General features: G+C 39.1%; 1 protein-coding gene across 4 annotated transcripts in view; it reads left to right on the forward strand.

Moving 5' to 3' along the window:
- Positions 1 to 26,589, forward strand: part of fam13b (family with sequence similarity 13 member B) — a 44,676-nt gene that overhangs the window by 9,985 nt on the left and 8,102 nt on the right. The window contains exons 5-18 of one of the 4 annotated variants that reach the window (XM_053505654.1): positions 890 to 1,067; positions 1,153 to 1,294; positions 7,202 to 7,317; positions 17,536 to 17,577; positions 19,703 to 19,822; positions 19,964 to 20,072; positions 20,657 to 20,766; positions 21,531 to 21,585; positions 21,874 to 21,988; positions 22,527 to 22,592; positions 23,930 to 24,140; positions 24,233 to 24,371; positions 25,697 to 25,778; positions 26,054 to 26,197. In XM_053505654.1, the coding sequence (XP_053361629.1) occupies positions 890 to 1,067; positions 1,153 to 1,294; positions 7,202 to 7,317; positions 17,536 to 17,577; positions 19,703 to 19,822; positions 19,964 to 20,072; positions 20,657 to 20,766; positions 21,531 to 21,585; positions 21,874 to 21,988; positions 22,527 to 22,592; positions 23,930 to 24,140; positions 24,233 to 24,371; positions 25,697 to 25,778; positions 26,054 to 26,197 (1,629 nt within the window). The remainder of the gene's footprint in view (positions 1 to 889; positions 1,068 to 1,152; positions 1,295 to 7,201; positions 7,318 to 17,535; positions 17,578 to 19,702; positions 19,823 to 19,963; positions 20,073 to 20,656; positions 20,767 to 21,530; positions 21,586 to 21,873; positions 21,989 to 22,526; positions 22,593 to 23,929; positions 24,141 to 24,232; positions 24,372 to 25,696; positions 25,779 to 26,053; positions 26,198 to 26,589) is intronic. The other 3 variants (XM_053505655.1, XM_053505658.1, XM_053505657.1) reach the window with 3 other exon arrangements.

Here is a 26,589-nt window from a genome sequence, read left to right on the forward strand (position 1 = left end):
GTTTCATGGCTGAGGTGATTTAACGTAAGTGAGCAGACGTCTCTGTGACTGATGACAGGGGGACAATTTATAACAGGAAGTTATAACGAATGATTTTCAAAAACATGTTAAAGTTTATGAACGAACATAAAAAAAGGTGATTAGTTTGAAATGTTAAAATCTGAATCTGATTTTGCATGACAAGGATGTATAGGATCAAGGGTGAGTCCATCAGAGGGGCAACCCATGTTGGAGGTTTTGGAGATAAAGTCAGAGAGGCTAGATTGAGGTGGTTTGGACATGTTTAGAGGAGAGATTGTAAATATATCTGTAGAAGGATACTGAGGTTGGAACTCCAGGGCAGGAGGACATGGAGTTAGTTGGTGTAAGAGAAGAGCATGCGAAGGATAGGGTTAGATGGGGGCAGATGATTCGCTCTGGCAACCCCTGAAAGAGAACAGCTAAGAGACAGAAGAAGAATAAGGAAATTACGTTGACGTAAATGACGCCAAATGAAGATCTTTGGTATTTGACTGAGGGATATGTTTCTGCTTAACTGTTGACTGACTGTCGACTTTTTTATTACAGCTACTGAAAAACATTACATAGCTATTTAGTTAAACGTAGACACGGCTTGGCTAACACCAAGCACCCAAACTTCAATTCAGTGGTTACACCTTCTACGCAGTCATGTGGTCTTCATTCCAAAACTGAAATGTCATCTTAGATTAACTTATCTTTAATATCTTTTCTTCCTAATTTATCTATCTGCGTGCCAATCTTGCATGCAACAGTAACACCCTTTTTCTTCATAAGCTGACGTCTGCACGCACGTATATCTCATTACACACCTTATCTGTTTAACGATTCTTGCATACTTCATTCAAAGGTGTTTTCTAACACATTTCAGAATACAGCGGCGAGGATGAGTTGGCGAGAAACATGAAATACATCTTGCAGCAGCTTCCCCAGGTCAACTACAGCTTGCTGCGTTTCCTGTGCCGCTTTCTCTCGAACGTGGCTTCTCTTCAGGAGGAGAGCTGGAGCATCAATGCCCTCGCTGCTGTCTTTGGTCCTGATATCTTTCAGTAAGACAATTAATTAAATTTTCCTATGTTGTTCTCTTGCTATTTTAAATTTTTGTGTTCTGAACACTTATCCTGTCTCCTGCAGCTTGGAGGCAGACGTGGAGGAGCTCAGAGAGCAGGAGTCAGTAAGCCGCATTCTGGCTGATCTGCTTGAGAACTGGGAGGACTTCTTCGACACGGAGGATGACCTTTCCACTAGTAATGACTACAGCTCCATTAACGAACAGGTACACATGCACAGTCACTACTTCATTGTGCCCACAGATTGATTCATATTTACTATCTTTTATACGGTAGTGCTGCCTTCTTATTTTCTATTGTGCGTCAGGATGTATTGTAATGACATTCTGTTAATGATTCATCATTAACTCATGGGATTGACCTTAACAAGTTTTGTCAAAGTTTGTGAAGGAGAAATCAAAGACAGTTTCTAGTTTATACATGCATGCACTTATATACACTCAGTTTCACGCTATTTTAGTCCTTTAGGAATAGAAGAATGAACTGTGTTATCATCGTCAGACCATAACCCAATTTTAGATGCCGTAGGTATCTAAATAAAAATATATAATTGGGTGTATCCAAAAAATGTTCCTTGTACTCAAATATCTAATGCACATAAACCTGTATAGTATATAAAACCATTTGTGTTCAGAAATTTAGGAGTTATAACCTTGCTTTTTCTGTACGAATTTAACTGCTGTCAAGGATGTTTTACAGATTTTAAGTGTTATTACAGACTTCCCTAGACAGCAATCTAAGGATTAAAAGAGTTTTAGATTAATGTGTGATTGCAGACTTGTGGAGAGCAGCATTGTGGCCTAAAAAGCAATTATGGTTGATTTTGTTGTCATGTTACAACAGGACAATGCTGCCATGTCTTTAAAGATATCATGTCTTTTACTTCTTGCTTCATTATGAAATGAAACCAAAGAAGTATCCATCAAATATCTCTATCGTGCAGTTCTGTCATTCTTTCACAATGATACTTGTTCTAGTTTGATTATTACTTTTTTAGACACTGAAAGTGATGTATGCAAACTTTGTTTTAAGTGAACTGACCCAAAGCCATGCCCATGCAAACAGTGTGAGACACACCGGAAACCAGGTCGAAAGAAACAGGAATTTTTGTCTACTGTTTCGCTGCGCTTAAAGTGCGGAGAGTCCAAAGCCTGGATGGGGTTTCTCCTTGTGTGTACTGCAATGCCACTGGCTTGTGCAAGCACCCTAAACACCCTTCTACAATAATGCGAGAGATAAAAAACAAAGAAAGCATGTGTAGACATAATATAACGTAGAGTTGAGGCGTGTCGCTTGGTGACAGAGCAGCAAATAAAAATGAAAGTAGATAGGAATAATCATGATCTTTCTGTTTAGACACATTCATTTAATTTTATTGGATTCTATTTTGGTCCTTCTCATTTCCCAGTTACCACATTTGTTATGAAAATTCATTTTACAAAGGTTTTAGGCTTATATGAGCATCATAATTCAAGCCTGTGGTGTTATTGTTGGTGTTATTGGGGAATTAATGGCTGTAATTTGAAAAAGTAGAAGTTGCAAGTGGTTTATAACCTCCTACGATTTGTACCATCTCTGGTCTCGAGAATTCTGGAAAAAAACAGTCTCACTATTTCAGCAGTGGGTCTTTGAGATAAAAGCAACACTACTTTAGTGCAAACCGATTTCAGAGCTCTAGTGTAGAGGGTGGATGCGAGTTTAGTGTGTTGTGTAAATATGCCTGAGCAGGTGATTAGCTTTTTTGCTGCTTTGGATGTTGCCAGGCATGTGTTTGAGGGTTTAAAAGAATTTACTTGATTAAAACATTCAGATATCAATCCATTGAAAAAATACTTTTAAGTTCCAAAGGGTTGTCTGATAATAATGGAGGAATCTCTCTCTATTGTGCGTCGTTGCCTTTGTGGCACTAATCTCATGTCTGGACATGGACTGATGTAATGGATGTTTCTACAGATAACCATCCAGTATTTGTATGCAATGTGTTTCATGTTCTCATCCAAGCTGAAAAAAACTGCCAAAGGCCAAGTCTATTTGTTTCTCACATTCTTAATGCTTCCCACTTGTCTTGCGTGGGCAAACCAACAGTCCCAATGCAAAGAGAGAGCTTATTTATCAGTGCAGCTAAAACTTTCCACCTATGTGCACAGACAGCAGCATTGTATGCTTTATCCATTCCTTGGAGAATGAATGTACACACCTTTCCTTTGTCTTATGTTTGCATGCATGGATTTAATAGCCGTTAATCATCACAACTGCTAATTAGGCTTCAGGCTTCCCTCCACACTTTTTTATTGCGTATGTAGCATATCAAGAATGATTTGCATTTTAACAACGCCTCTTGGGGTGAAAAGAAAGTGTTTTCTGCATACTTCAGCTGCTTGCCAGAAGACACACCCAGTTACAGGGTTGGACCAATCCTGAGGTTAGATAATTCTCCGAAAGCATACAAAAAGAACTTCGTGCATGCTTTTTATTTATTTATTTATTTATTTTTAGGGGTATCATTTGGATATCATTACCGATAATTTATTCTGTCTCGATAATCAAAAACTTGATTTGCCTCCATTCTGATTTTAAAGACGGCAGTTTTTCCAGACAAGAGACTGTTGACTCTATAAAGTATGTAGCAACGACAATGAAACGTACCTATTAAGAGGCTTTTAACAATTATCAAAGGGCATGTGTCGGCCGTGTCTTTGTTCTTAAGGTATTTTCCTTACTACTGATGTTTTTACAACACAGTTTATCTGAATCTCTGTGATTCACATAATAAAACCAGATATTCCAGTTTTCTGAAAAAGACAATGGCGATGTAGTGTCAATTATTATAGTACTGCTTTTTATTTAGCAAAATTATGTCGAAAGCTTTACTTCAGCAACAAAAAAAAAGCACTGTTTTCACCCAGGGAATGCTTTACTTTACAGACACTGTTTTATTCCGTGACAGTTTTCTAAATAAATAAAACTTTCATCAAGGTGACATGCAGTTCGGTATTAGCTTAGTGCGCTGATACAAAACAGACTCGAAACACTTCTCTATCCTGGATAAAGATTGTGAGAAAGATGTTCTATTTCACTTCCATTTTATTTCTAAATGGCCGAGTATGTACCAGCTCAAGACCTTTAAATGGACATGTCCTGTCTTTGACATCATAGTTGCTATAAATACCTTTGGGCAATGTAATTTTTTTTTTCCCTGGCACCTACATGCCAATGAACCACTGGATTGGTTGTGGTTTTAAATAGCAAAGAACACTGGTGGTTATCAATTGTGCACAGACTTTTTAAAAAATGTAATAGAATTTAATTGAATTTTATTTATTTATTTTTTTTGGCTACACAGACGACTTCCTACAATGTTTTAGTTTCCTACAAGGAATGTCTCCTTCAACTCTTGAGGGACGATGAATCACCTCAAGCTGTGACTGTGACTCAGAAGAAACATGATAAGTGATTTCAGGAAGGTGTTAACAGGTCCAGTGTTTTTCTTTTTGATGGCAAGTGTCAGTGTTTTAAACCTGATGTGGGCAGTTAAACAGCGCCCCAGTAAACTTAAAGCTAAAAATGGAGCAATGTAGCATAGCTTGGGCAAGTAAAAGGAGTGGTATTCAGACTCAGTTGTGAGGTTTGGTGTCACTCAGGGAAAACGCCTCATCAGAAACATATTGCAGTTGTCCAACTTCAGAAAGACAAAAGGCAGCTAAATTTTTTTTGTCCTTTTGTTGTAAAATGGAAAATTGTCATAAACAGATCAGGTTGGCAGCATATGTCATTAGTATAGCAGTCATGTGAGTTAATAATTATACAGTGGAACCTCGGATTACGATCATAATTCATTTCATAAACCAAATTTAATTTTTTCATAAGAAATAATGGAACCTCAAATTATTCGTTCTACAGCCTAAAAAAATAAATGCATAAAAATTAGGAATACATATAAAGTAAAAAAAAAATAACCTGCACTTTACCTTTAAAAAAAAGAAAAAAAAATCCCGACAAGTGACAAGTGTTTCCGTTTGTGCGCACAAGCGCTGTGTGTGTATGTATGTGTGTTTGTGTGTAATGTGTGCGGAGACTTTAACAGAGACTGTTTTATCGGAAAAATTAGCAAGGAACATTGTTAGTCACACTTGCGTGAGTGCATACTAACTGAATCACTGCTGTAAAGTAAAAAAAAAAATAAAAAAATGAACCTGCACAATTTACCTCTGAAAAGAATCGCGGCAGAGCGGAGTTTCTGTGTAAGGCAGAGAGTGTGTGTGCGTCTTTGTGTGTGAAGCCGAGAGGAGGTGGGAGGGGGGCTGTGAAATCGAGAGTGTGTGTTGGTGTAAGTAAAGGGGGACAGTGTCAAATTACGCAAGCGCACACACATACACATACAGACACGCACGCACGCACACACACTCGCCTTTACAGCCCCCTCCTTCCCCCTCTCGGTTTCCCTCACAAACACACGACACTCTCTGCCTTACACAAAAACTTTGCAAGCACTAAGACCCAGCAGGGGAGACGATTACATATCACAGAGTGTGTGCGTGTGTGTGTGTGTGTGTTTTCACCCAGCAGGGGAGACGAGTACCTTACAATTCCGCAGCGCAAGAGAGAAAAACTCTTGGCTCAGTTGTGATCACGTGACGCTCGGTGTCAAAACAAGAAGCGCATGCGTGATACATGATACTAGGTACTCGTAAACCAAGACAATGCTCGTTTTTCAAGTAAAAATTTATTAAAAATCTTTGCTCGTCTTGCGGAACACTCGCAAAACGCATTACTCGTAATCCGAGGTTCCGCTGTACATGTATATCACTAATAATAACATAATAAAAAAAGGTTGAGCATTGAGCCTTGTCTGCATAATGTCAGTGTTGACTTGCTCTATTCATCCTAGTGTCGCTCACGACAGAAAAAGTCCACAATAATATGCCTCAAGTTCCAAGTCTAATGAGGATGAACAGGAGAGTCTTTTGGTCAAATGTGTCAAAGGCAGAAGCATCAGAACCAGTGACAGCCACTGGGAAGTTTATCTGATGTCAAATCAAACTCTTTCAAGCGAATAGAGGTCATTCCTCGATCTATTCTTTCCTCAGAGTGTTTGACATCATCATTTAGGATAAGCAAGATTAAACCAAACAGTTTTGCTCTGGCCTGCTCCATTCTTACTGTACCTGCTATTTAAGTTAAACCCTCTAAACAGAACAGTGGCAGCTTTGGTAAATGTGCATTTGCATTCATTGCCTGTACATTTGCATTAGCCATGTAGAAGTGTCTTAAAAATTATAAATGGTTTAATTATTACACTGCAGCAAGAAAGCAACATTTACAAAAAAAATTGGGAGTGAACTGAGCAAGAGAGCAGTAAGAAGAGGAATCTCTATAATGTCAAATCTTCACATGGTGAATAAACACTGCAAGTGCTAAACACTGTTGCATAAATGGAAAAATGGCTCTGATCCTTCAGAGATGTGTGGAGATCCGGCGCCTGCAGCACAGCCATTACTCCCGCTGCATATGACTCATATCTGCATACGTGATGAGTAGCAACCACACACCAGCCAATCAGAAGCTGCCGTTGTGGTTGCCATGGCAATGTGGCAGTAACACTGCAGCAGATGTAGAGGACATTTGGGATTCAAAGCAGTGCTGCGGGTGATTTCGTAGGCCATAGGGCTTTAGGTTAGATGCGCACAAAAGACTTTTCATGTTACTGTAATGACAGCTGTTTATGCTATTTTGACATTATCTTCCATCAGCTTGAAGAATTCATCAGCAGTTCTGTGTACACGTTCATCTCCAACTAAAGTTTGTGATAAAAGCTGGTTTTATAAATAACGTACTTCTGATGTCTACACTTTTTACCATACATGCTGTACACGCATTCAAATAATACTTCAAAAATAAAGAACAATCTAACCTTTTCTGTGGAGTGTTTATAACATCATATACTTCACAAAATCACACAATACCCTTCAAAAGATTGATTTAAAAATCTTTTTTAGAGATTTTTTGTTGTTTTGTGTTTGTATGACTTTGAACATACGATGCAAACTTCTGGCTTGTGTCTGAGATAACAGCTGTTGGGACGCAGGTTTGAAATGTGTCCTCTTCTGTTTTAGATCACTGAGCTCCTAGAAGATGAAAAGATTGACTCGTGTGAGGAGCTCCTGCAGGATGGCGAGGACGGTCCTTCTTCACTCTCCCCCAGACACCCCAGTGTCACCCCTTCTTCTAGGTAGGAACAACTTATTTTTAGACCGTATAACCCATCTAAGTATATTTTAGCTTTTTGATGAAACTTAGAGGGCATTTGTGGACATTGAAGGACAATGGTGGCTCAGTAGTAGGTGTGTCACGTGCAGTGCAGAAGACCCGGGTTTGAATGACAGCCAGTGGATGCCGGTCCCAGGCTTTGATAGAATGAAAGAGTTGTGTCAGGAGTAGTCAAAAAACACTACACAAGTAGTGATGACAATGAATGTCTTATTCTGTTTCTGTCATTCTTACCTAAAGGCGCTTACCTAAAGGCTGTGTACATATTTTATTGTGCTAAAGAACGTCCACACCCTCAAATCAGTGAACAGTAAGAATCATCTTCAGTTAAAGTCTTTATTGGAAATGCAGACAGGATTATAAATTTTTACAAAAGTTTAAAAAAAGGAAATAAAAAGTAAAACACAAGCAATTGTGTGGTGCAACATCATTGTATTCTGTGGACGAATACACGAATATGGAGTATAATGGACGGTTTCCGAGTCACACTGTTAAATGGAAAAGTGCTAATAGCAAATCCTTTCACAGAATTGGATCCTCAGATTTGGTAATGGAAGACAACCCAGGCATTGTCACATTAACCTCATTGTCATTCAGCTGATTGTGTAACCTGATACACGACACCAGATAAAGACTGAGATAAATGTGTTTCAGCTAGATAGTTATTAATTTTAAAAGAAAGAAAGTCATGTGTACAGCATGTTTTGAGATAAGTACATCCCTCTTCACTGTTAATGTACAACCAGGGTAATCAAACAATTAAACAGCACACATCTTCATTTCTGTTTACTTTTATTTTGTCACTTAAGACTATAAAAATGTCTGAGCACTGTTGGGCTTACACAGTTGAGCTTCAGCTTTGCTGCTTGTGCACTCGCTTTTTTTGTTTCTCGCGCTGAAGCTCCAATGATCCCTGTTGGGTTAAAAGGGTACAATCTTGTTTGAAGAAGAGAGCCGAGGCTGGAGGTCAGGACCAGAACAGATCTATTGGCTTGCAGTCTGAGCGCTGATCCTCCCCACCTGTTCAGCTTTGATGTAAGGTGAGCAGTCTGAGACTTTAGTGTGATGCTCCAGCCTGCCATGTCCTAAATGACTGCCATGGAGGGGGGAGACGCTATTAAATTATTAAAGGAAGGTGCTTGAGGGCCCTGTTTGAATAGGGATAAAGTGTACAGTCCGCATTTACATCCGTTAGACATGCTTCACATTTTGAAAATGCCATGTACTATTGCTCACCAGTCACTGACAGTACATTGGTGTTCTTTCCATGGGCAGGCTAAGTGGTGAACACATTGTTTGTTTAATATAAGGTGGGTTTTTTTCTTCTAATTGTAATTTTGAGCAATGCAATGACAACGTTATGGGTAAAAAAAAAATAATTGTTGCGTTTCATTGCAAATGAAAATGTGATTAGTTTCCCAACCGGATGTGCTTAAAACATCAGTGTATTAGGTTTTGTTTTTAGATTTTATTACATGCTATATTGCAGAAACATCGTTCCATTAGCATAGTTTGAGAAGCTGTATATTATAATCAGTTGATGGTGCAGTCTCTATAGAGCACATTAACAATAATGCAAAAAAGGTGGTTTTAGTGTGACATGTTATTTGTATATTAGTAAACAGCCTAAGAGCAGGGTTAAGCTTGGTAGTATCAGTGAATTAATTCACATAACCTTTAATGTAACTTATTTAGCTAAAAAAAAAATTACAGCCTGAAAAAATTCATTCATTCATTCATATTCTATACTGCTTATTATGTGTACGGGGTTGTGGGGGCCTGGAGCGTATCCCAGGAGACTTGGGACACAAGGTGGAGTACACCCTGGACAGGGTGCTAATCCATCACAGGGTACACACACACAACGAACAAAGCTGGAACAGGCCTGAGGCGGGATTCAAACCCCAACTCTAGAGGTGCGAGGCAACAGTGCTAACCACTACGTCACTGTGCCGCGCATTCTGAAAATATTTGTTTTATCAGTGGTATGGATGTGACGTTATATATACGACATAGTTTTAAGAGAGTGCAGGTTTTCTATAAAATTTGTTAATTTTAACTTCTCAACTTTTTTAATTGCAGAAAGCATTATACCTGAAAGTGAATTGAATGAATAGATTTAAAAATATTTGTCATTTTTAAAATAAATAATCTCGGACAAACTCATGTTATGGCCTTGGCCTGTTTGAATCAGTCCTCTACTCCATGTAAAGTATAATATAGTGTAATATTGAATTTTAATGTTGAACATTCAAAATAGTAATTATGAATAAATTAACTCTGCAATTATTAAACTAGCAATTATTAATGACATTTTTTGGTCTTTTAACTCTCTCTTTTTTCCTCTTTTTTTGTACTTTACCTATTTTTGTGCCTCTGTGGTTTTGACACTCTAAAATTTATGAGTAAAAGTTAAACTTAATAATATTTTAGTGTATAAGTATGGTTTTGCCAATATGAAATCGCTTATTAATTTCAGCTGCTTACACAAATTTTATATCATACACATTTCATATTTATGACCTAAATGAAATGTAGATCAAAACAAATAATATATTGTGTAAAAAAAAAAAGAAAAAAAAGAAATGGCACCCTCTAAAATGAATCAGTGTGCCTGTGGTAGCTGATAACTGCAGTGTCTGAGCTGCATTATTGTAACTTCTAGTGCACTCTGCCATTTCAGCCATTTAGTTTTGGGTCAGAACTAAATGTAAATCAGCTTTGGCCTAAACATATCTAGAAACTTACACGGGATTGGCATTTATTAACAGATGCACAAGAGGATATAGATGATCAGTGCTAACTCAGGCGTTTATAATCTGGTCGAATTCATGGTCGGAAAGTTCAGTTTGACCAACAAAAACATTTACACATAGCTTTTAAAAAAGAATGGTTGATGAATAAGGCCAGTTAGGTCCATTATCATTTGGTCAGAATCTTTTTATATATTTTAAATGTAGCTTAAACAAATTATATTTGATTCTCAATTATAATCTAAACGACATACTGTATATACCTAAAGTGATTTTATCTTTTTTTCTTAAGGTAGATCTGAAATGAAAGTTATTGAAATCCCACTTTAGAAGGGATTTATATTGCAGCTGATATATCAGTGCCAGATTCCTTCAGTCTTTATTGTGTACCTTAACAAAGAAATGGGATGACAAGCTAAGGTGAGGCTTCGTTCCAACTGGTTATGTAACTGGATGTGCAGAAGATGCTCAAAAGTGTCACAGCTCAGTGTGAGGTGAAGTCTTAACAGTGCATTCTGATGTGAGTTTGTAATTAAGGTGTTATTCATGTTTTTTACAGTAAAAATTGCTAATGTCCGTTGTTTACATTCAGTAGCAACACATTTTACCAGTGCTTCATTCTTTTTAGTGTCAAGTTCAACGTTTTCCCAAAGACATCCGAGCTATAAATAAAATTTTGTGGTTGGTAATGTGTTCATATCTTGCATATAATTCCCATAGTATTAACTGCTTTATAAACCTTTTAAAAAGTTTTAAGTAAGGCAATTGACTATTCAAAGTACTTGTAGCACGACTGTCCCGAGTTGTTTGTGTCATAGTCCTACAGCTCTCTCGGTATAAATCTGACAAGCCGCCTCGTTTCAAATCTAAATTTAAACCCCACCATATATCCATTTCTCCTGCTATGGAAAGTATTTTTCATCAGCCCCTGAAATAAACAGTGTGATATAACTTGGTGTTCTTGAGCTACTATGGTGGTCAAGCACTGTAGAATATGAACAGCAAGTTTTAAGGTTGGAGTCAGGGTGCTGTGTAGAATTCACCTTCACCTCACCCTTTAACTACACTCCAGCTCTACAAGGTTTTATTTTGATTATTACAGAGCTGAATTTCCATAACAGAAAGCAATGATTTTTGGCACTGTCCTTTCTGCCTTTCTCATGTGGAGAGTTGCTTTGACGACTGAAGCAGCCGTGATAACTACATGTCAAACTAGCGCGTCAGTCTAACTTCAGATTCTCAGAAGTGACACATGAGCTCCTTCCAGCGCCCCTCTTCCCAGGGACTCGACAGCTCATCATTTGACCACCTGGTTAAGGAATCAAAAACAAATGCTCTTTTGACTCATCACTAATGTTGCAGACATCCATAAAATGTTTTGAAGTCAAAACAAAGGGATATATTGACTTTTATGCTCACTTGCAAATTCCTTTGTTTTCCAAAGAAAAACTTGCAAATATTTTGTTTTCCAAAGACACATTTTCATGCAATTCACAAACAATTTCATCCATTTCACAAACAATTAGTTAGCCGGAATTCTGCCTGTAATGGAGCGGCCAACACAGTGTGAGCAGTGTGAGTGGTGTGAGCAGCATTCATCAGACAATCTGATAATTTTTATTAACATTATCTTGAAAAGTTAGAATGCCTTTGGTTTGCCAGGCTGTTATTGCTGCAAAAATTTTTTTCGATAAAGGCAAAGTTTAAATCACATTTCTAAGGCCATGTCCACACGTAGCCGGGAAGATTTTTCTTCTGAAAACGCAGTATGCACTGTTAAGTGCTGTTTGGAGCATAAGTGCCGTTTTGGAGCAAAACGTCATTACGATTTATAGAGGTCCAATAGGTCTCGTCCAAAAGCGCCGTCACTATCTGCGGGATCTGTGTGTTGTCAGTTTTGTATAGTATTTAGCAGCAGTGAGCTTAGTAGTATATTCAGGCACCAGTTCATTAATTAATGTGTAAGTAAGTAACTGAATGTACACACATTTAAAAAGTCCAGTACGGAGTAGTTAACACAGTCACTAGTTTACTCTATGTACGTCCATCATTGCACAAAATATCCTTATAAACAATGCTGATGTCTAATCAAGGAGACAATCACACAGACAATGACATCATAGGCACAAGGTGACGTTGCAACAAGCCAAAATCTCTGTTTTCCCGGTTACCACTGAAACACCACTAAAAACAGAGTTTTGGAAAATCTTCACCTCGGAAGTTTTCCAAAAGCTCTGTTTTCAACGACCAAAACTGCGTTTGCATGTAGAGGAAAAAAATAAATAAATACCCGGCAACGTGTGGACGTGATCCCAAACTTTTGAGCAGCTGTGTGTGAGTGTGTGTGTGAGTGTGAGTGTGTGTGTGAGTGTGTGTGTGAGTGTGTGTGTGTGTGTGAGAGTGTGTGTGTGTGAGGGTGTGTGTGTGTGAGAGTGTGTGTGTGTGAGAGTGTGTGTGTGTGTGAGAGTGTGTGTGTGTGTGTGAGAGTGTGTGTGTGTGTGAGAGTGTGTGTGTGTGTGAGAGTGTGTGTGTGTGTGAGAGTGTGTGTGTGTGAGAGTGTGTGTGTGTGAGTGTGTGTGTGTGTGAGAGTGTGTGTGAGTGAGAGTGTGTGTGTTTAATATGGCCAGGCTGCACAGAATTATTAAATTCCTAACAATACACAAAAAATGTATTGGGCACCATCACTTCTATATGTTATTCTTCTCTAAACCTTTGCAACAAAGGTGAAAGTACAGAATTGTCTAGAATGTCTTCGTATAGTGCGACTGGAACTGAGATTCTCAAACCTGTTCCAGCATATGACGGTTCATCTGTAAACCAAAAGAGGTTCGTGGAAACTTGTTTCGGACTGAAATAATTCAAGTGTCTTGCAAAGAATGCTAAATTCAACCACACCAAACACTTTTTTCATTGACTTTGAACACGACCTTTTATAAGGTTATATTATATTATAAGGTTATTTATATAAGTGTAAATCTGGTGATCAATCTTTAACACAGTGTTCTAACTTGATGGTCTAGTCCGCACAAACCTTTGTCTATATTGTATACATGTGATCACTATCTTAGACAAAGTGAAATACTCTACCTTACCTTAGTAGTGAAACCTTAGTGAAACCTACCTTAGTGAAAACTACTACTTTAACTACTACCACCAATAATGTTCTAGCATTTCAAAGTCTGCCTACCCCCAAAAGGGAAAAGATTTTTGAAACAGGAGCCTTACTGACGTTTTAACAACGGTGTCAGGATTTAAACTGAATCAGTCTAGCTGGCTTATATCCATTTTGCTACAGCATGTAACTCTCTATTAACTTGAAGGCGTGATATTCACCATGTGAGGAAATCACGCATATCTAATTTTAGACATCTTGACGCGAAGTGTTTTTTTTTTTTTTTTTTTCTTACTTTTTTTTTTTTTTTAATATGCTACTTAACCAACATCGTCTTTACAGTTACGGCAAGATAAAAAAAAAATCCTGTATATGTCTTTCGTTAATAAAATCTGAGTTGTCAAAGTATGTTATGGACCATAAGCACCATGATTATTCAACCTTTTGTCTATTTAAGAGGAAGAGTTTTTTGCGAGACTTTTTCTTCTCGTCCCCAATAACATCTTTTTGACAATCATTTTCCCAGACCATCTTTGTAAATTTAGGAACACAGCCTTTTCTGTTAGAGAATGTGTGGTGCTTGACAAGTCTTAATCCTTATCTGTTTATTTTATCCTTTCCGAATCGTTGCATTTATCTCCACAAAGGTGACTGAGTTTAAGCAAGTTGAGGCAGAAGTGTGCTTGTACATGAAGTCACTTATCCAGTGCTACAGTTTTTTTTTAGGTTTAGAAACTTCCCAGAGACAGAGGATATGTCTTTTGCTAAAGTGTCGGTATGTCTGTCTGAGTTCTCTCAGAGGAGCAGGTGCTGAGTAATCTCATGCATGCTCTCATAACTACACGAGCACAATCCAGTTAGGGGTTAAGTGTCTGATCGAGTGCAGCAGGAGGCCCAGGAAAACCACAGCTGATGAGCAAGTTATATAAAATAGGAGCATGACAGGTGCGGTGTCTGTCTTTCTGTCTGTGGCCTGCAGTGTTTGTGTGCGTTTTGCGCGCGAGTGTGTGTGACGTGCACAATGAGTTAAGTAGAAGATATTAGGATAAGGCCCTCCCCTGCAGGTTTGTTATTGGCTCAGAGGGCCGTTGGCTACGTTGCGTCACACAGCCCTGTATTTGTGCGAGGGCCCGGCTTGTTTACTGCAGCACTTTCCAGCAGAGTGCCGAGCCCTGCACACACACACGGTGCAGACACCGGGGTCGCATGATGAGCGCCGGCAGCCTGTGCTTGCTCTTTGACCTGCTCATACAGACTTTAGCTCCTCAAAGCGCCCAGTCCGGATAACCAAGTGCCCCAACTGGAAACGCTGCAAAAAACGGCTCATTCGTGCAACCCAGGCTGCCGAAAATGGCTTGTGAAGTCCTCCTACACAGGTGACGCAGAAAAAGAGAGAGCGTTGGGGAAATCTCTAGGGGCGTTCTGTCTTTTATAATGCGACCAAAATATTGTAAAAGGTTCTGCAAATGAAAGATGTGCTGCTAATTCAGAGCGCTGTTCTTATACTGCCTTTATTCCTCTCAGTCTCGAGGCCAGGGCTTATCGATGCTTAATTTTAATCTGGACAAGGTTTCTTCTGAAATTTGGACCTGATTAAGTGCTAGGTACCCACTAGCTTAAATTCATAGCAAATGGTGATTTGTCTATGTGTACCATCGTATTATGGTAATTTAATTGAAAAAAGTGAACAAGCAACTGAGCATGAATATGTATCTTTATATATATTGTTGTGAATGACGGTTACTTTTTTTTGCTGCTGAATCATAATCAGGTTTTGAATTTGACAGTTTAATGCTGTATACACACTACGTTAGAAGTGTGTGTGCGTGTGCGTGTGCGTGTGTAAGCTGTCGGCAGGCTAAAACGCCAAGTCAGAGGAAGTGTATTGTTTCTCATCCTCCTTTTTTGTCCTACCTTTACAACACGCACATTTTTCAGTCTTTGTCACTTAATGATTAAGAAAATTTTATTTAAGAGTTTTGTCCATACCAATTAATTTTATAAAATAATTTAATTTGTGAAGTTTTTGTGGATTTTTATCGTTTGCTTTTGGATGACAGTTGCGATATGCCATTGTGTCCTGGGTTAAAGAAGAACATGAAGTACACCAAGTTCCCTTTCTATGTACAGAATTAGAATAATATCTATTTTAGTAGCTGTGTGAATTGTATTGCTAAAACAAGCGCTCCCTGTCAGTCAGGGCTCATGTTGTTATAAGTCATGCTCACAAAACTCGCAATCTTAGGGAAATGTATCTCACTACACTTCTCACATTTAGCTTTTTTTTTCATGTTAAATGGTGTGTGTGTGTGTTCTTTTTTCATGTTTTTGTGAACTCTCTCACTTTCACTTCCTACTATAAGATTGAAGCAAAGCACAGTCTCTGGCTTGTGGTTAGGAATAAGAGCACAGCATAGATCTGTGAAAATGTTTGCCCAGCAACACAGTTCAGTAGATGCTGGCACTGATTCAGACTGCACCATAGCACCTGAATAGCTAGACGTGTTGGAAGGTACAATTCTACATCTACTAGGTTTTCAGATTTGTGTTGCTTGGTACACAATGTGAGATTTGTCAGTGTCACGTTTCCTTTTACTCCGTCCGTTTATCTGACGTTAACCGTTTAATCGGGCAAGTTTACTGGACCGCATTCAGAACGGTGCAGCCGTAAAGCGACAAATCAGAGATGGGGTTAAGCAAAAGCTTGATGTCAGCATGTCACGTAAGCAGCGTTCCCACCATGCCAAAGTTTGTTTATAGGATGGAGCAGAGTGCTGAATAACCCTCCACCCCCACACTTCCTGTCAGACTGTCTTCCTGATCTGTTCACTGTAAACCTGTCACTTCCAAAGAAGGACACATTAAACTGCGTATCCTGCCCCTGGTGGAAATGGACGGAAGGGCTTCAGGCAGCCCGTTCAGACTGGTGCACTGTATTCCAGGCTGACCAATATTTGTGTGCCTGTGTTTAATTCATAAAAGAAAAAAAAAAGTCTGAAAATGTTTGCATTTTATGGTACAGGAATGACGGCACAAACAAAACGGTGACATGAATAAGGCTTGTTAACTTTTCATTCAGAGGGATATTCATCACAATTATTGCATAATCTATATATTTCTAGCCTTGTGCCATGTGCCCCCAGTTCCCTGGGACAGGATTCAGACCGTCCCTGCGACGTTGCAAATGATAAGCAGTTAAGAAAATCAATGGATGAATTAAATATGGGCAAGCTAGCATTTCATTGACCCCACTCTCTTATATTCTCAATTCTACAGACTCAATATTTAAACTATCAGGAACATTAGAATTATTTATTTAGAATTTATTTATGTTTCTGCATGCTTATTCTTTCTATTTATTTGCTGTAATAATTTCATGAATGAAATAGTTTTCCCAGACTTGATAATAGGTATACTATCAGTAATTGATCAGTGATGGACTAAATAGAACAAAAGATACAAAAAAGGCTGGTACATTCAGTGCTTACCTTAGCTTAAGTAATTGTAAACTTGGCTGTCCTAAAAAGTTCCTAAAAAATCTGAAGGGAAATTGGTTATTTAGTAAATGAGGCTACATTTACCAGGCTGAAGTGACTCATGTGAGACACATTCTGCAACATAATCGGATCTGAACATACAAATCTGATGTTTTTCAGACCACAAATCTGATGTTTTTCAGACCAGATCTGAGTCAATTCTGTATGTAGTCCTGGATCTTGTACACATCCTATATGCAGTCACGCAATTTGAAAGAAAACAGTCAGATTGAAATTTTTGTGCGACTTTTTGCCACTGCGCAAACGTGGCTCTGTGACATCAGACAGCACTGGGAGCTTGTGGATATCAGCAGTGATAAAACAGCACGAGCGAGGCATCTTCCAACTTCTGGATCTCAACAAATAAAGCCTACTAACTGCTTGTTTTCCTCCAGAGAAAAACCCCAAGCATATTTGTTGCTAGAATTGCATCCATTATTTGAAGTGAATAATTGGTTACACAAACCCATGACGTGTTTCAGCACAGATGGCGCGAACAAAGCTATATTGATGCATCCTGTTTCAGAGGACAGACACACCCACTTTAGAGTTAGAAATAAGTCAGTTGTAATTATGAATCAGAACCTTCATGGTGTGATCAAATCTGATCTAAGTAAAAAATAATAATAATCAGGAATTGAGCAATGTGGCTTGTGATGTTAATGAGGCCTTAGTTCAACATTGCCTTATTATCATGGAACCTGATGAGGTTCTTGTCCTACAGAAGGTTGAATGCTTTGAAAATGACCTAACATTACATTTCTTTTATTCTTTCCTAGCTCACACATCACTTCCATCAGCATTCTTCCAAGATCTGCAGAGTAAGTGCCCATACATCCTCTTTTTCCGCTGCTCGTGCAAAAGTGCTTGTTCATTTAATTCCTCAATAATGTGATGCAAAGCAAATTCAACACGCTTTGCACTTTTTAACCACAAGTTTAATCCATGTATAGTTGATTTATATTCCTTGGTTTATTGTAAACCTGGCCGAGTGTCCAAGAGTAGTGATGGCATAAACATTACTGCAAGGTGGATTGGGAGCAAAATGAAGCTCAACAGATTAGATTATTGACCTTAATCCAGTTAAGGCTCAGGCTTGCAGACAGGAGAGAGAACAGAAAGTCTGTCAGTCATCAGTAATGGAAACTACGCCCCCTACACCCCCCAAACTATGCCCAATTACTTAGATTTTATGGCCGGACAATTGCCTTGCTCACCATAAACAGGGAAAGTCAAACACAACCTGTCCAGTGCAGCAGTATAAAGTCTGATGCATGAATAATGGTTAACGTGTACAGACTAGCAGGTGCTTTCCTTTCTCATTGTCCAGACGTTTGCTAACATAATTCTGTGTGTCTAGCAACAAAACAATAGACCTTTGCACTAGCAGGAAACCTGTAGCTTAGCCAGGTTTCCATTTACTGATACCTGATTAGCTTTTGCTCTGGCATATAACCTCATATTCAAATCATATATTCAGAGTAAAACGTTGATGCATTTAATCCTGCACAAACATTTCAAAATGCATTAGCCAGAGCCCAGTTATGTAACAATTGTGAAATTGACCTTTATGTCGTGTGGTGTCTGGCACACAGAGTGCAAATGTGACCCAGCAGCACCAGTTGTCATGAGAGTCATGTGCATTCGGCATCCCAGTCTGACCATTGCACCACAGCTGCAGTGCAAGCCATTGCCCTAAATGGCAGTGTGGCCTTCAAATACTTGTCTGTAAACGTCGTCAAAGTGTACTCGTGCCCAAAATACCCTGTTACCGACCTGAATGGAGCGAGGCGCTTAAAAAGCTGGGTTTATTATTCAGAACTCGGACGAGTGCTCACAGCGCTGCTTCTTCCCAGTGAGGGAATCGTCACTAATCTTGTTAAACTCCACTTTTTAAGTTAAATGGGTCACACACCATATCAGACAGCTCAGGAACCAAGTGTCCTGGCCTAAATCTAAAACTGTGCTCTTCACATGTTATGGCAAATTTCTTTTTCAAGGTCATTAGATGAATGTTGTTATAATTATAATCATATTCTGCTCTTAGTTTTACAGGACTACTGAAACACAGGTTTCCTAAATGGTACAGCTGATATAATGTACACACACTTCAGGAAAACAAAAACTTGTATAAATAATGTTACATTTATTGCTATACATTATATATTGATGTGTATATGGTATTATGATGATAATATGATATTAGTATTACATTAAAAAATTATATATATGCGCACACCTGTACTTATGTATACATCATACTATTTTTCTTTTCCTGAAGTGTGTGTACATTTTTTTTGGCTGACTTTGTATATGTTACTACTTTTGTTCTGTGGTTTATGGTGGTTTGTTCTTTAGGTAATACAAAGACATTGTAAATTCTTGACCGTTTCCTGTGGTACAAGTTAAATAAAGCACTTTGTGATGTGTTGAAATAATCATCAACACGATGATGTGATGTTGTTACTACGACAAGTGTTTTCTTTAACTTGTACCAAAGAAATTTGATAAATATTTACAATTTTCAATTGAAAGTAAATTGGACACGGTAAAAAGAAAGGGAGCACACAGTAAGGTTAGTTGTGGACCAATGGCGAAACATATTACACCTTTGTTACAACACAGGTCTGTTTTTCCCTTTTCGATTTCTTTCTGTTAAAGTCAGTAAGACAAAAAAGTGCAAAGTCCTCTATTTTTTTTAAACACATAACCTCTAGACAGTTACAAAAATGCTGCCCCCTTATATGAACTTATATCAACAAGTAAAAATATCTACTGTATATACCAGTCCCTGTGTTAGCTGTTATGATCTGTTATGTACTGTTTTGGAAAATTAAAGCAACACCTTTAATCAGAATCAGAATCAAGCATATAGCAGCAGTGTAGTACAAAATCAAATCAAGTAAAAAAAAATTATATATATAATTTGTGCTTGTGTTTGTGCAGTATCCTCCAGAGGACTATCCGAGCTGCCGTGGAGCAGCACTTTCTGGATCTGCAGAGCTCCATAGACAAAGATCTCAGCAGCTATGAGGGCCAAGGCTCGTCCAGCCAAGCCGGCCTGGGGTTAGTGCATACATCCAGACGCAGTGCTAGGCCACACTAGTAAAGCTTCTTTTATGTGTAAATGAGTGTATTTGGTGCACTACAGGGAGGAATCTGTGCTCATCTCGGGTTTATGGTGTGTATGTGGTTCTAACTCCACAGGCAGAGCACAAGTGAGAAGACTGCGGGTGCAGAAGAGCATGGAGGAGAAGAGAAGACCTACACCGGATCACCCGCTCCTGCCGACCCAGAGCGTGCAGAAGAGGAAAAGGTTTGTCAGCATTGTTTTTCTGTCTGTACAGATCTTTATCACAGCAGCTCAGTACACAGGCACTCAGATCTGTGCAAGTGGAGCTCCAGATATGAAATCACTGTGGTCTGGATCTCATCTCACCAGTACAAGGTGTACTTCCTGGTTCCATAAAGTTTTTGACTTGTTTAAGCACTCATGTTGACCTTCGGTGCAGAGAACATGGGACATTTTTTTTTATTTAATATTTTTTTCCAAGTATGTACTGTTCCCAGCAAGCCACAGTTAGCACCACTGCTTATTTCTTTTTGTTTATATCAGATTAGCGGCTAGACTCTAGCTACTCACACACACATGTACACTGATGCCTACACAAATGCCTCCAAGTGTATTTCCTATCACTAGTTGACCTTCAGAGATTCCAGGACTGTTTTCAGTTTTGCTCTCACCTTATGTTTAAAAAGCAACAATTTCTGTGTCCTGTTTGTATACAACCTCAAAGTCAACCATGCATTTCGGGCACTGCTCTAGCATGCAGAAATATTACTTATTAATGTTTTATGCTTATACATATAACAGAATCTTAATTTATTTTTTCTCCCCAGGAATTTCAAGGCTCCCAGCCTAGTGACCTTGTGCCAGAGGAAAATCTGAGAATGGATCTTGACACAGAGGCTCTCGTAGATGCTGAGAACAATATTAACGCAACTCCAAGGTTAGTTTGAAAATGTCAGAGATAAAACACTATATAAGAAAGATTGGGTTTAGATTTTCTGGCATAGGATGTCTTTTGTAACTTTTAAATTTAATTTGTAATTGATTTTTTTACTTTTGAAAGAAAATATATAATGCTGGAATATTTGATGATGAACTATAAAATACTAAATAGGATTTTATACTGCCGTGTTTACATCATAAAGAAATATATTATTAGTTAACTTTAGCTTGCAAAAATACTGCTGTGCACAGAACCCACATTACGTGTGTGTTTATAGAACAGACGTAAGGAATTCAGTATTACAGTAAGACTAGCTTAAAGTACCTGTTGTTGACGGGAAAAAGAATTTGTAAAAATAGGTTAAAGGTTGAAGCTAAAAAGGCCTGTGATGTAATAGCGCACCCGGCAATACAATACGAACAAGCCGAAAGGAGGCATATCCACCTATCATAGTGGAGTTGGACATATTTCAGGCAATAACTAGATTTCTCAGCCGTATAAATGTATATTGGGACAAAGTCAGTAGTCCAATTAAATGGAATACTAAAGACAATGTAGACGCTTTGCTGTCTTATCTGAGGTTTAGTAGCCCAGAGGTCGGCCTGACGTGCCTGTTTTTGCAATAGACAACACTGCCTGCTGTTACATTCAGCGAGGGAACGCCTGTGACACGCCTGTGATGTGACACCTGCGCACAGACAGAATTTCTGTTTCATATATAGATTCGACTGTTTCCAACCAAGTTTTCTTTCTTCATACAGGTTAGAAATGTATCCCGAGTATGAGCACATGGAGCAGACTGATGCTGCCACCTGTGTGAGTATACTGCCAAAGCTCAGACCAGCACCACTGAATGTTGAATATTGAATTATTAATACACACAAACGGATGCAATGATTTAGAAGAAAAAAATTATAATAAGCAAATCACAACATAAATGGATAAACAAAAAGGATGGTTAACAGCTACACACAAGGCTTCAATTGATATGACAAAGCAAATCACTTCATTAAATCTTTAACAAAAGCTGTAGCAGCTTTCCAGGCATTAATTGTTCAAGATGTAACCTTGTGAAATCTTGTTTTTTTCCTCCCTGTTGTTCAGGAGTCTCCCGCAGAGGTGTGTGATCTGAATGCCAACACAGAAAGCAGTGAGCAGCCCTACCTGACGGCACATCAACTTCAGTCCCACTCTGTCATCCATGACGGAGAGCAGGAAGGTAAATCAAAATCTGTGTTGTTCCCGAGTACTTTGTATTATTATGTCCTGCTTTGCATCGGCTGATAATTTAGACTGATGAAAATTTCAGAATGAAAACAGGGTTTGATACAAAATTTTGCGCTTTCACAAATTCATGCCCCCTGCAAAGAGATAATAGTGATATCATCATGGCCTGTTTCTACGCGACTGTCAGATGTCTCTGTGTCCTTAATACATGAAGTATAACTGGTAGCTATGTTTTTAATAGGTCAACTGTTAATGAAAGTCTAATAGGAAAAACCCTCAGGATCACTTATTAACTACCCTTACAAAGGTGCCCCTGTCATACTGGTTTATTTGTTTTTTCTTCCAGTATTAGTATTAGTCTCTCTCAGGGACATAACTCAACCATAAGTCCATGTCATTGTATGATACTGTGGTGATAGGTGGCAAAACATATAAAGCTCACCACCATCTTCTTTGCTATCTGTCTCTCTTTTATTTTCTGTCTCTCTGTCTCTCTCTGTCTGTTCTGTTCTTCACTCATGTCTGGTCAGCCTCATGCCCCTACACTTCCCCCCTCATAGACTTCACATGTATGCACCTGCAGACAGAAGGGCAGGGTAAGTATTAGCTTAATAGCCACTGTTTTGTTCCACTTTATATATATATATATATATATATATATATATATATATATATATATCCTTGCTAATCACCCCTTCGAGATCTCGACTAACTCGTGTCCCTCCACTCCCCTTACACCCAATTAGTATGGCTGTCCCCGTTTTCTCCCCTAAAGAATCACCTTCCCCGGACATGGAAAGTGTTGAGTTGACCGGCTAAGTTTCCATAGCAGTGGGCTGTGCTCCAGTACATTCTCTTTATTCACAGACACTCAGGGCCTGTTTGGCTCTAGGGGATGGAATCTGGCTCTAGAGCCTGCAGGTCAACGTGATCATGTTAGCATGCTTTGCTGCACTCAGTGCTGCACAGCAGTAGTGAAGCCGTGTTTCATAGCTTATTTAGTTGCACTATGCTTTTTCATATTTTTTCTTTTTGTCGACTGGTGCTCTGGTGTATTTAAGGGCATTTTCACACTTTTTCATGTTTTTTTTTTCTCCCATTAGACCTGAGATGCAGAAACTCTGGTGAAGTGCGATAAAGTGAAAAAACGATTGGTTAGGATGATGAACTTGCGTGCGTGTGGTCTGCGTCATGTGTGAAGGTGATCCACGATGAGAATAAATAACGTGTCCACTCGTCATCTTACTTCATGGTTTTAAATTTAACCATGGCAAGAAAACGGCACTCAAATTTAAAACATTTCCACCCAGCTTAAGGAATCCCAGCTGCATATATGAAGCATTTAAAAACTTAGTGACTCATAGGTTAGTTTTGCATGTAAGCTCACAGCTTTGCTTAAAAGCGTTTACCATAATAAACCTTGGCAAACAATGAACAAAAATGCATTTCTGTGCTGTAAAAATAATAATAAAGGCTTGTACCTATAATCTCTATAGGTCGATACACAATTTAAAAAGGATTTGTATGCATGTAAAAACAAACCTGCGGTAATGACATCCATCACCACCCCCCCCCTCACCCCCCAAAACGAGCCCACAGTCAATACTAGGCCGAGTGTGAAAATGCCCTGATTGTGTGTATGTAAAAAAAGAAAAACATCCTGTTCCTGACTTTTCCTTTCACTACTTTGGGCATCCAGTGTGCAGTGCAATCAGTGGGTGATGTGTTTTCCAGCTCATTCCTCTTTTCTTAGCTGTGATGGTCCCAAACCTTACTAAATACTAGACGATGGCCCTGCAGAAGATCCCTGAAACCTCACCTGACCCAGGGTTCTGGGTATTTAGTACTCGATCCCAAACTGTGTCTCATGTGATTCTTTTTAGATTGCTGTTTCAAGTGACCCTGAAACTGTGTGTGTGTGTGTGTGTTGTAGATCCCGTTCCAGTGTTTCTGTCATGGCAGGAGGAGAGTGAGTCTGGAGAGGCTCAGCTGTCTCCACTGGCAGGCCGCTTGTTGCCCCTGCCTCTAGGGGAAGATGCGCAGCCGTTACTGGCTCGTCACTTCCTGGACTTCAGTCACAGTCAGCGCTTCCTGCAGCAGGATTCAGATGCCACGTCTTCAAATAAAACACTGTCCTGTGGAAGGTAAAGACATCCACGGACAGCCCTGACTATTCTGATACAAGACATAAGTTTTAGAGGTGTAGCTCACCTGTCACCTTTTTTTTTTTTTTTAGGCCTCGCCGGGCTTCCTTCAGCTCCAAGGAGAGTGTAAAGGGAGACAGTGTCTGTCAGCAGCTCACAAAGAAACTCCAAACTCTGAAGAAAAAGATCAAGCAGTTCGAGGAGCAGTTTGAAAAAGACAAGAACTACATGGTTGGCACTGCTACCTTAGATATCTTAACTATATACAGTAGGCATGTGTATGCATTTGAGGTTACCATGGAGACATCATTTTGACTGCCTGGATTAGTGAAATAATGGAAAATGTGTTCACTTAAAAATTAGCTATTTTTGGCTTTAAAATGTGAGTATAAACATTGCATAGTTGTGCATTGAAGTGGAACTGAGACATTTTGGTGTTTTCAATGGTAATAATAATTTTTATCCCATAAAAAGAATATATATATATATATATATATATATATATATATATAGAGAGAGAGAGAGAGTGTATGTATATATATATATATATATATATACTCAGCAAAAAAAGAAACGTCCCTTTTTCAGGACTGTGTATTTTAACAATAATGTAAAAATCCAAATAACTTTACAGATCTTCATTGTAAAGGGTTAAAACAATGTTTTCCATCCATGTTTAATTAACCATAATCAATTAATTAACATGCACCTGTGGAATGGTCGTTAAGACCTTAACAGCTTACAGAAAGTAGGCATTTAAGATCACAGTTCTAAAAACGCAGGACACTAAAGAGACTTGTCTACCGACTGTGAAAAACACCTAAAGAAAGATGCCCAGGGTCCCTGCTCATCTGCGTGAACGTGCATTAGACATGCTGCAGGGAGGCATGAGGACTGCTGATGTGGCTAGGGCAATAAATTGCCATGTCCGCACTGTGAGACGCCTAAGACAGCTAGGACAGCTGATCATCCTTGCAGTGGAAGACCACATGTATCAACACCTGCACAGGATCGGTACATCCGAATATCACACCTGCGTGACAGGTACAGGATGGCCACAACAACTGCCCGAGTCACACCAGGAACACACAATCCCTCCATCAGTGCTCAGACTGTCCGCAATAGGCAGTCCATGAGGAGGAGATGCACTGCAGTACTTCAAGAAGCTGGTGGCCACACCAGATACTGACTGGTACTTTTGATTTTGAGCCTCCCTTCATTCAGGGACACATTGTGAAACATTTTTAGTTTATGTCTTATGGTGTTGACTCTTTTAGCGTTCATACAAATATTTAAACATTAAGTTTACTGAAAGTAAAAACAGTTGAAAGTCAGAGGACGTTTCTTTTTTTTGCTGAGATATATATATATATATATATACAGTATATGTATGTATATGTGTGTATATATATATTGTGTGTGTGTGTGTGTGTGTGTATATATATATACATACACGCGCACACACACACACACACACACACACACACACACACACATATATGCATATATCATAGAATAGACACAGTACATAATGTTATGTTAAAATCTATTTTCAGCCATCTCACGCTGACAAGGCAGCCAATCCCAAAGTCCTGAAGTGGATGACTGACCTCACCAAAATCCGTAAACAGCTTAAAGGTAAGCCCTAAGTGAGGGACCAGCGGGGGTGCCTGGCTGTTGTGTAGGTCCTCAGTGATAAACATTAGCTTAGTATTGGACAGTGTGACCCTCCGAGGTCTCCCCCATCACTGCTCCATATCACACGGTACCCCCACCCACTCTCACGTGTTGGTCGATTCCGATTGGCCGCCACCCTTTTCATTCTCCATTACCATGTGACGTCCCCTCAGAGGTGCACTGTCGAATAAGCTTTTCTTTCTCTTTAACTAAACTTTCCCGGATGACCTGATCAGCAGGACGACAGAACCTCTTACCCAAAGCTTCCCTGAGGCACCAGGCAGTGCTTCACTTGCACAGACGCCACTCCTCTGCTCTGAACACACCCTATTTTACACAGTCACGCCCCCTCACTGTCTCTAGACAGACACCCCACTTCTGTAAGTACTCTCAAGCAGCAGTAAGTAGACATTAGAGCTATTTTGTGGTCCTCTTTCCTGTCCTCTTTCCTTGGTTTTGTTTGACTGCGGCCTTGTAGAACCATTCCCTCATGGGTGGACTCTCAGCCACATGTCGGGGTTTTTTTAGTCCGGGCAAATAATTATTTTCCACTTTGTTTTTCGTGTTATTGTTGTGTTTTAATGGGAGGGGGTGATGTGTTGTCTCTGCACCTCAAGTGATGTATTCAGTAAGAGGCCTGATTCCCCCCTGTGCTGATCTTTAGACTGTAGATCTCTAAAGATTATGGCAGGTTTAACTTGTCCCTCATTGTGTAGGCATTCTGAAAGGTTTTGTTTATATAAACATTGTCACCTTTTTTTTTCATAATTTT

Source organism: Clarias gariepinus, chromosome 10 (assembly GCF_024256425.1).
Source record: "Clarias gariepinus isolate MV-2021 ecotype Netherlands chromosome 10, CGAR_prim_01v2, whole genome shotgun sequence".
NCBI classification, from domain to species: Eukaryota; Metazoa; Chordata; class Actinopteri; order Siluriformes; family Clariidae; genus Clarias; species Clarias gariepinus.